Source organism: Callospermophilus lateralis, chromosome 7 (genome assembly GCF_048772815.1).
Source record: "Callospermophilus lateralis isolate mCalLat2 chromosome 7, mCalLat2.hap1, whole genome shotgun sequence".
NCBI classification, from domain to species: Eukaryota; Metazoa; Chordata; class Mammalia; order Rodentia; family Sciuridae; genus Callospermophilus; species Callospermophilus lateralis.
The window spans coordinates 1,905,138-1,913,705 of record NC_135311.1 but is presented as its reverse complement, the minus strand read 5'-3'; the positions used below and the strand labels follow the sequence as shown (position 1 = coordinate 1,913,705).

General features: G+C 46.1%; 3 protein-coding genes across 3 annotated transcripts; 2 read left to right on the top strand and 1 right to left on the bottom strand.

Moving 5' to 3' along the window:
- Positions 1-3,904: 3,904 nt before the first annotated feature.
- H2ac21 (H2A clustered histone 21) lies at positions 3,905-4,321 on the top strand. Its single transcript, XM_076860968.1, has one exon. The coding sequence runs from the start codon at positions 3,929-3,931 to the stop codon at positions 4,319-4,321; it is 393 nt and encodes a 130-aa protein (XP_076717083.1). The 5' UTR covers positions 3,905-3,928.
- A 128-nt stretch (positions 4,322-4,449) lies between these two features.
- H2ac20 (H2A clustered histone 20) lies at positions 4,450-4,903 on the bottom strand. The gene has a single exon (XM_076861701.1). The coding sequence runs from the start codon at positions 4,864-4,866 to the stop codon at positions 4,477-4,479; it is 390 nt and encodes a 129-aa protein (XP_076717816.1). The 5' UTR covers positions 4,867-4,903; the 3' UTR covers positions 4,450-4,476.
- LOC143403633 (histone H2B type 2-E) lies at positions 4,876-5,731 on the top strand. Its single transcript, XM_076861702.1, has one exon. The coding sequence runs from the start codon at positions 5,196-5,198 to the stop codon at positions 5,574-5,576; it is 381 nt and encodes a 126-aa protein (XP_076717817.1). The 5' UTR covers positions 4,876-5,195; the 3' UTR covers positions 5,577-5,731.
- Positions 5,732-8,568: the final 2,837 nt, after the last annotated feature.

The following is an 8,568-nucleotide window of genomic DNA, read 5'->3' as shown; positions in this document are numbered from 1 at the left end:
CATATTTATTTCTAAAATGACAAACTCACTCAAAGAGTTTTTGGGGTGTTCCTACTTTTTTGGTACCAGATGCTGTTCTAAATGTTTTATATTTATGAACTCTTTTAATTCTTACCACAGTCCCACAAAGTACAAAGCAGCCAGGAAGCAGAGCAGTTAGTGGTTAGGTCTCTTGCCCATAGTTGCAGATCTGGTAAAGAAGCCCCGAGAGTCAAGCTGTTTGGGCTATTCTTCCTGTGAGATACAGTAAAAGAGACTTATTGTAAAGGATTGGCTCACATGATTATGGGCTGAGAAATCTCCCATCTGCTATCTGTAGCTAGAGAATCAGGAAAGCCAATGGTGGAGTTCTAGACCAAACCCGAAGGTCTGAGAACCAGCCCGAGTCCAGAGGCCTAAGAACCCAGGACTGATGTTGAGAATCCCAGTCTGACTCTGAAGACCAGAGAATGAGGAGCACTGAAGTCCAAGGGCAGGAGCAGATGGATGCTCTCCCTGAGGCAGGAAGCAAATTTGCCCTTCTTTTGTCTTTTGGTCTTTTGTTTGAGGTCCTTACTGGACTGGATGTAGCCCACCTGAGTAGGTGAGGGTGATCCTCTTCATTGTCCACCAATTCAAATGCTAACCTCTCTCAGAAACACCCTCACAGCCATATCTAGAAATGATCCCTTAGCCAGTCAAGTTCACCGTCACAGCCTCCTCATCCAGCTTTGGGGCCTCTGGGGTTCCGGGCTCTGTATGAATTCTTTACATCAGTCTCATTTACGTGTGTGTGTTTTCTTTCTTTTCTTTTTTTAGTGGATGAACTCCTTTTATATCTTCTATCATTCTACCACAGTCTACTATTTATGGTTGGCACTTGGAAACTGCTGACTAGTGGCCACAGAAGGGAGGTGAGACCAATATAAAAATACAGTATAGAATGGAAAGTGCCATCACCAGGATGTAGACAAAGCAAGGCTGTTTATACGGGAGTAGGGAAGCCCTCATGATAGATGTGGTATCTGGACTGAAACCCAGAGGTTGAAGAATTTTGCCTTGTCAAGAGAAGATGGAGCCAGGCAGGCACACACCTGTGAACCCAGCAGCTTGGGAGGGTGAGGCATAAGGATTTGCAAGTTAGAGACAACCTCAGCATCTTAGCTAGACCCTGTCTCAAAAATAAATAAATAAAAAGGGATGGGGGCGAAGTTCAGTTCAGTGGAAAAGCACCCCAGGCTTCAATCCCAGTACCACAAAAAGAAGGAGAGAAAGGGTGGGGGGCAGGGAGGAAAGAAGGAGGTGGGGAAGGAGAAGTGAGGGAGAGAGGGAGAGAAAGAGAGGAGGAAGCATATCTGTCAGGGGCAACTGTATGTGCAACCTCATAGAGTTTCAGAGGGGCCATGCTCACCTAATGAATGGTGCACAGTGCAATACAGGGGTTGGGTGGTGGTGAGAGAGGTGGAGCTAAAGGGGAGGGAGAGCGGTCAATGGCTAGAATGGTGGAATGGATCTAGAATACAAAATAAATGTTTGCTTAACTAAACTGTCTGAGAAGGAACTCAGTTGCCTTTGGTGAACAATCCCAGAGGTGTTAAAGGAAATAAGATCCAGGCTATTTGTAATGGTGTATACTTTTACAAATTGCCTGCTCTATTTTCTTTTTTAATAGCTCTGGTAAAAAAACTAGGAAGGGAGCTCTTGGGAGCAATAGAGAGTAAATGAGTCTGGAATAATTTGTAAGATATTGGCCTATCTGGACTTATCTAAAAGGGTTTTGTATGGAATCTAAACTATTAAGCATATGAAAGCAAGGCTGAATAAGATACGTTACTTCATTAAGTCTAACATCTGGTTAGGTCAGAATTCTCTTTGGTTACATTCCACAATTGAGGAAACACTCACATCACTTTTGATTGGATTTGAGCGTTCTGCAAATCTATAAGAGCATTCTTACCCGGAGTTATCACTACAGATTGCTGATATTAACTAATTTAACTCCCAGAGTTCACCAGCCTGCCTCCATTTTTCTAGAAGCATTTCATCACAGACTTACTAGTCTCAATTATCTGCATACCCACAGTCCACTAACACACTCAATAAGTGCTGATTGAATAAAGATGTGGATAAAGGAGAGCATTAGAAAAGAGCTCAAATAAAAGAATTTAAATCAGTTCTTTTCTTTTGTGAGACACTAAGGAAAGAATGAAAATGGTGTGAGGGAGGTAGAATGTATTTGGGTAAGAAGAAACAGAAAAACTTTGCGGAAAGGTTTCTAGGAAAGGTGGGTGGAGAATCACCATGGTTTTAGAACCAGCAGGTAAAGTTACTCTTCAGGAGCTGGCTCTAAAATCTAAGGGAGTGAGGAGAGGTAGACAAGGAGAACTGGGAGAAAAAGGCTGAAGAGGTAAGAAGTAACTGGCTGGATATGCTGTTGAGACAAAGGGAAGAGTAAATGCTGGCTTAGGTACTGTAACACGGAGCAAGCTGTCAAGAGATCCACAAACTGAGAGTAGACTAGCAAATTTTATTTAAAGCAGAAAATGCACCTGCAGCTTGGGAAGGGTCCCAAGACAAAGTACCACTGTTCTGTCTAGCGGTTTTTATGGGATGATCTGTCCCTATAGGTGATCAATGGGATAACAGGTAAAAAGATTCAGAAAGAGGCCAATCAACACTCTCTATTTTGTCTTCTTCAGCAAATCAGGAAAGAGTAATTTCTAAGCCTCTATTAGCATAAGGGTGGGGGTTGACGGTCTGTTGGCGCAAGAGGCAGTTCTTTAGAGAACATTTTGCAGTTGGTCATTGCTAGGGGGTATTTAAGGAACTATTTTTGTGGCTTAAAATAGCTGGGGTCGTAAGCTTGATTTCCCTATCCTCTCTTATCTCTTCTCTAGAAAGAAGAGAGACTCTTCCCCTAGTTGTCTATGGGTGGTCTTTCTGTCTCAGTACCTGGAATTTCGTTGGTGCAATTCAGGGAAAGAGGACAAAAAGGGCGAGCGTTCTTTGCGCGAGTTCCTGTTCTGATGTTTAAGGACAATCAGGTTGAAGTATCTTATCTAAGGAGTTACATAAGAGGGTCTGAGCTCCTGAAACAAACTTGGATATTCATTGAAAGCACAGAAAGTGGGCTAGACACCTTAGGAAGAATAAAGATCTGTGGGTAGGGAGACAGTCATTTGCAGACTTAGGAGTGGGCAGAGGAATAGAAACAGGATAAGAAAAGTCAGATAAGAAAACGAACCGCGACATTTTGAGAACCAAGCCACCAAGTTTCAAGGTGTTGCCGGACGCCTCCTGGAGGTCAAGAGAAGGATAACATATTCTAGCCCTGGGTCAAACTCAATTCCAAGACTGCGCAGGGATGTGGGGGTGGGGCGAAGCCACCCACCAAACCGAGGGCAAAGGAAGGACGCAGCCCCAGCAGTTAATTCTTTAAAGGAGCCTGGCTGTGACGAGACAGAAAGGGTGAGAGGTGGAGGGTTAGTTTAGGGCTCAAGGGGATAACTGGCTGCGGAATCCCATACAGGAGTAATTATCCGTCTACTTGAGGGCTTCTGTATTATTTAGGTTCCTTTTGGGGATTTCCCTACCCTAAACAGGAACCAAAACAATGCGACAAATTGCCACTCTAAAAGAGAATTGCCGGTCCGGCAGAGAATGGTTTTTGTTTGAAACCCTTCTCTTTAAAAATCCTGGTATGCAAATAAGGGGACTTAATGTGGCTCTCAGCGATTGGTAGGTACTTAAAAAATCCGTCATTTCCTTGTTGCAAACCAGAAGTCTGTTTTCTGCTCCCCTATTGGCTGTCTGAGCCGGCTCCGTTTGTAGCCAATCAAACTACTTCCCCTCACCCCTCCCGGTAGCTCTTATAAATCACATCAAATTGGTTATCCTTTCCACATCCTTCTCCTTGAAAAAAGAAGCTCTAGCCGCATTTTTAGCCGTCATGTCGGGACGCGGAAAGCAGGGAGGCAAAGCTCGAGCCAAGGCCAAGTCGCGCTCCTCGCGCGCTGGCCTCCAGTTCCCGGTGGGCCGGGTGCACCGCCTGCTGCGCAAGGGCAACTACGCCGAGCGGGTGGGGGCCGGCGCGCCCGTGTACCTGGCGGCGGTCCTCGAGTACCTGACGGCCGAGATCCTGGAGCTGGCTGGCAACGCGGCCCGCGACAACAAGAAGACGCGCATCATCCCTCGCCATTTGCAACTCGCCGTGAGAAATGACGAAGAGCTCAACAAGTTACTCGGGGGTGTCACCATCGCTCAGGGCGGCGTGTTGCCCAATATCCAGGCTGTCTTATTGCCCAAGAAAACGGAGAGTCACAAGCCTGGCAAGAACAAGTAACTAGGCTGGGCACCATCCCCTCACCCAAAGGCTCTTTTAAGAGCCACCAAAAGTGTCAAACGAAGGGCTGATCACAAGTAGCGCATTAGCTCTTTTTTTGAAAACTTGGGTGGCTCTAAAAAGAGCCTTTGGTCTTTGGTTTAGCTTGTCAGCATTTATTTGCTTTTGGCTTTGTGGCTTTCGGTTTTCTTTGGTAACAAAACGGCCTGGATGTTGGGCAGGACGCCGCCCTGGGCGATGGTCACTTTGCCCAGCAGCTTGTTCAGCTCCTCGTCGTTGCGGATGGCCAGCTGGAGGTGACGGGGGATGATGCGCGTCTTCTTGTTGTCGCGGGCCGCGTTGCCAGCCAGCTCCAGGATCTCGGCCGTCAGGTACTCGAGCACCGCCGCCATGTAGACGGGCGCGCCGGCCCCCACCCGCTCGGCGTAGTTGCCCTTGCGCAGCAGGCGGTGCACCCGGCCCACCGGGAACTGGAGGCCAGCGCGCGAGGAGCGCGACTTGGCCTTAGCGCGGGCCTTGCCTCCCTGCTTGCCACGGCCGGACATGACTACACCGAGCGTTTAAACCAGCAGAAACGTCAGATTTCCCCACAAGATTGGAAAAGCACCAAAAAGAAACCCTTTATAAGCTTTCCTAGGGGTGGGGTCAGGAGCGAGGTTTTCATTGGTCCTAATTTGGCTCCAGAAACGACCAATAAAATCGAGAGTCGTTATTGTTACGTAGGTTTTGCTGAAAACGCCAGGTCCCTACATGGACCAATGAACGCGAAGGACTTTTTGAGCCCTAATTTGCATAAGGTGGTTATAAAAGGATCAGGCCCGCCCATCCCCTTAATTCTTGCCCTTGCTGAGCCCTGCTGGCTCCGTGTTTTACCATGCCTGAACCCGCCAAGTCCGCTCCGGCCCCCAAGAAGGGCTCCAAGAAAGCCGTCACCAAGGCCCAGAAGAAGGACGGCAAGAAGCGCAAGCGCAGCCGCAAGGAGAGCTACTCCATCTACGTGTACAAAGTGCTGAAGCAGGTCCACCCCGACACCGGCATCTCGTCCAAGGCCATGGGCATCATGAACTCGTTCGTCAACGACATCTTCGAGCGCATCGCCGGCGAAGCGTCCCGCCTGGCGCACTACAACAAGCGCTCGACCATCACGTCGCGGGAGATCCAGACGGCCGTGCGCCTGCTGCTGCCCGGGGAGCTGGCCAAGCACGCCGTGTCCGAGGGCACCAAGGCGGTCACCAAGTACACCAGCTCCAAATGAGTCCTGCCCGGACTTGGCGCTCTCTAGCCGCTTTTCTCCAAAGGCTCTTTTAAGAGCCACCCACTTAATCAGCAGAAAAGAGCTTGGTTCACTTGTACTCAGTTCTAAACGTCCTAGGAGATGGCACAAGTAGTTTTTAAACATCTGTAACTTGAGGTTCCGGGTGTGTGACTGGACTTGTTTTGATTCTAAAAGCGTGTCATTCCTCCTATTGCGCTGCTTAGCTGGATGCTGGGCGTCTGTCCTTTCTCCTCCAAGCCCCACACCGTTGTGTTCTGGTGGCTTTGTTGGGTGTTTTATTGACCTAAAACAAAGTCGTGGTTTACGAGGACCCCAGGACAGAAACCCGACTCCAGCGAACGCTGACAGCTGGGTACGATTGAAGCCTGACCGCAGCTGGTGTATCTAGCTGGTGTATCACCCTGGGAGGTGTCCGGTGTATACCGTGGGTTTTGTGTACTTAGGGTGGAGCCCGCGCAGCCGGGCCCTCAACTTTTCCTGATTGGGCGACACGAATATTTAAAATTTCCCGCTGCTGCGGAATACTTACCACTCCCCCTTGGGTGTTTAAAATCCTTTCTGGATTTGTGGATCGTTTTTACATTTAATGCTCTGTGCTTGGAACGCTGCGCTCCTATGGCAGTGCAAAGCGCACTGGCCATTTAGATCTGGGCTCAAAAGTCATCTCGAATATACCTTTTTAAGCCATCCACTCAGGAATTCGCTCCTATCTTTCCTGCCTGGCTGTTTTGTCTTCCTCCTAACGAGCTGAAATTGGTTTATTTGTTCTTAATTATGATCTTTCTCCTTATCCTTGACAGACTTTGCGGGTCTGACTTCCCACTGTGCCTTAAGTGCAAACCAATGCCTGGCACATAGAGGACAAATAGTACTTACTGAATTAATATTTATTGAGTTAATTTACCTACCCACCCCTTTCTTCCTTGCTTCTGTGGGTGGATGGGCGCTGTTCTTTTCCATTAGATGTATGTGAAGACAGGATGAACATGGAAATATTTTTGCGGCTCCTTTCCCAAATCTGTCCTTAGTCACAGTGCAACAGCTGGGGGTTTGGGGGCATGTTAAGATTCTCTTTGTGAAAGAGGAGGCTTCAATAGGTTCTACCTTTATGCTTCACAGTTTAGTGTAACCTTTCAGATTTTCATTGAAATCAGAATGTTGGTCGTGGCAAAGAGCCCTCTTTTTCACCCCCTACTCCCCACCCCTGCGTTGCCTCAATCCTGATTTTCCATTCCCCACTGAGATGAGGTCTTAATTTATAGTTGCTACTACCTCATTTGCTTCTCAGAAGACTCTGCAAGACAGGTGGGACAGCAGAATTAATATCTTTTTTTATAGATGAGGCTGAGAGAAAGCATGTAGCTAACACTATTTTTGTATCCTTTGAGAGGACAATTGCATTTTAGTTTTATTTTGTGGAGTTATAGAATATTGAGTCTTTCTGTTCAAACCTTGATTTTTGTGGATTAAGACACTAAGGTGTGATCATTTACTTCTGGAGTTGATTGCAGGGATTTCATGAATCCAAAGGAACTTCAGAAATTATCACAGACTGACTATATGGCATGTCTCCTACATGTATTTTCAAATGTGTGTAGACACTACAGTTATTAAGAAAGTTACCAATTAATCTAAAAGCTTGTCTGCAATTTATTTTTTTCAATAAATTAAATCAACATATACTACCACCTGTGGTTGGGTCTGGGGAAAAGCTGGGTGTCTCTGACCTGGAGGATGAATATTTATAAGCCATCAGTCACTTCTACCCTAAGTGTACACTTGGGCTGAAATAGCCTATTACAGGTTCACTATTAATGCTTAATGACTGAGAAATGTATAACCATAAGTAAGCACTACAAATAGTGGAAGAAATAAAGCCCTTAATAAAGTGTAGCTAACATGAAACACATGCAATGTGCCAGGTAGTATCATATAGGCCCTTTGTACATATTGGCTCATTTAATCCTCAGAAAAAACCTCATGAAGTACCTTTATTACCTTTCATTTTATAGATAACAAAATTGAGGTAGAGAGATGTCTTTCCTCATAAATTCTTCAGAGAATAAGCTCCCTGATTAATGCTTAAGGGACTTGAGGAAGTAGGGCTACTCTCGAAAGCCTGGACACCTCCCTGGATTTTGGGGGGAAATATCTATGCTTTGAAATGAAAAGAAACATCACTTGCCTACTTCATTCTCCTCAGAACTCACCCTGGATATAAATCTGGGGTAGTGATGGTTGACCTTCAAAGTAGTATCGGAGGACTCTGATTCTCCATCCCAGAGAGATGGAGAATGTGTATGTGTCGGTGGGGTGCGGGGACTCAACAGCTAGGATACTTTGACTAGCATAAGAGAGCTTTCGTTGCTAGTTAGGGGCTCCTCCTGGGAATGATTCTCACAGAAAGGAAGTTACAGAGCAAGGAAGGAGGAAGTGGTGATAGAATTTGGTATATTAATTCTGGAGGGAAAGTGATCCATAATGGTGCCATTAGTTCTTGTAAAGAACCTCTTTAAACACTTCTTTCTCTTGTTCAGGCATCTTTAAATGTTGGCTTATGTAGGGTTAGCAACAATAATTGTTATAATAACAGCTTCCAGTTATTGAGCATTAGTCCTCTGCCAAGTGGCTTACGTTCATTGTCTAGTCTTCACTGCACCTTTTAAGATAGGTCCCATTTTTGTCATCTTTATTTTGCAGATAAAGGAAACTAAACCTCAGAAAGGTTAAGTGACTTGTCCAGTATCATTCAGAAAGAAGTGGAACTACAATCCAATGCACACTTTTAAAAAGCTTAATAATCAATCCCTCCTATAATCTGCCTTTTCTTTCTTCCACAGGTCTCTCTCCTACTGCTCTGCTACACAGGTCTTCTGCTGTAGTCAAAATGGTCTGTCTCCTTCCTCTAAGCCCATGGGCTTCTTTTCCAGTTGCGTACTGAACTGCCTTTCCTGGCTCTGCCAGAGTTTTA

What these genes read in the sequence shown, in the direction of transcription:
- H2ac21 (XM_076860968.1), top strand. Translation starts at nt 3,929, where the DNA reads ATGTCGGGACGCGGAAAGCAGGGAGGCAAAGCTCGAGCCAAGGCCAAG.
- H2ac20 (XM_076861701.1), bottom strand. Translation starts at nt 4,866, where the DNA reads ATGTCCGGCCGTGGCAAGCAGGGAGGCAAGGCCCGCGCTAAGGCCAAG.
- LOC143403633 (XM_076861702.1), top strand. Translation starts at nt 5,196, where the DNA reads ATGCCTGAACCCGCCAAGTCCGCTCCGGCCCCCAAGAAGGGCTCCAAG.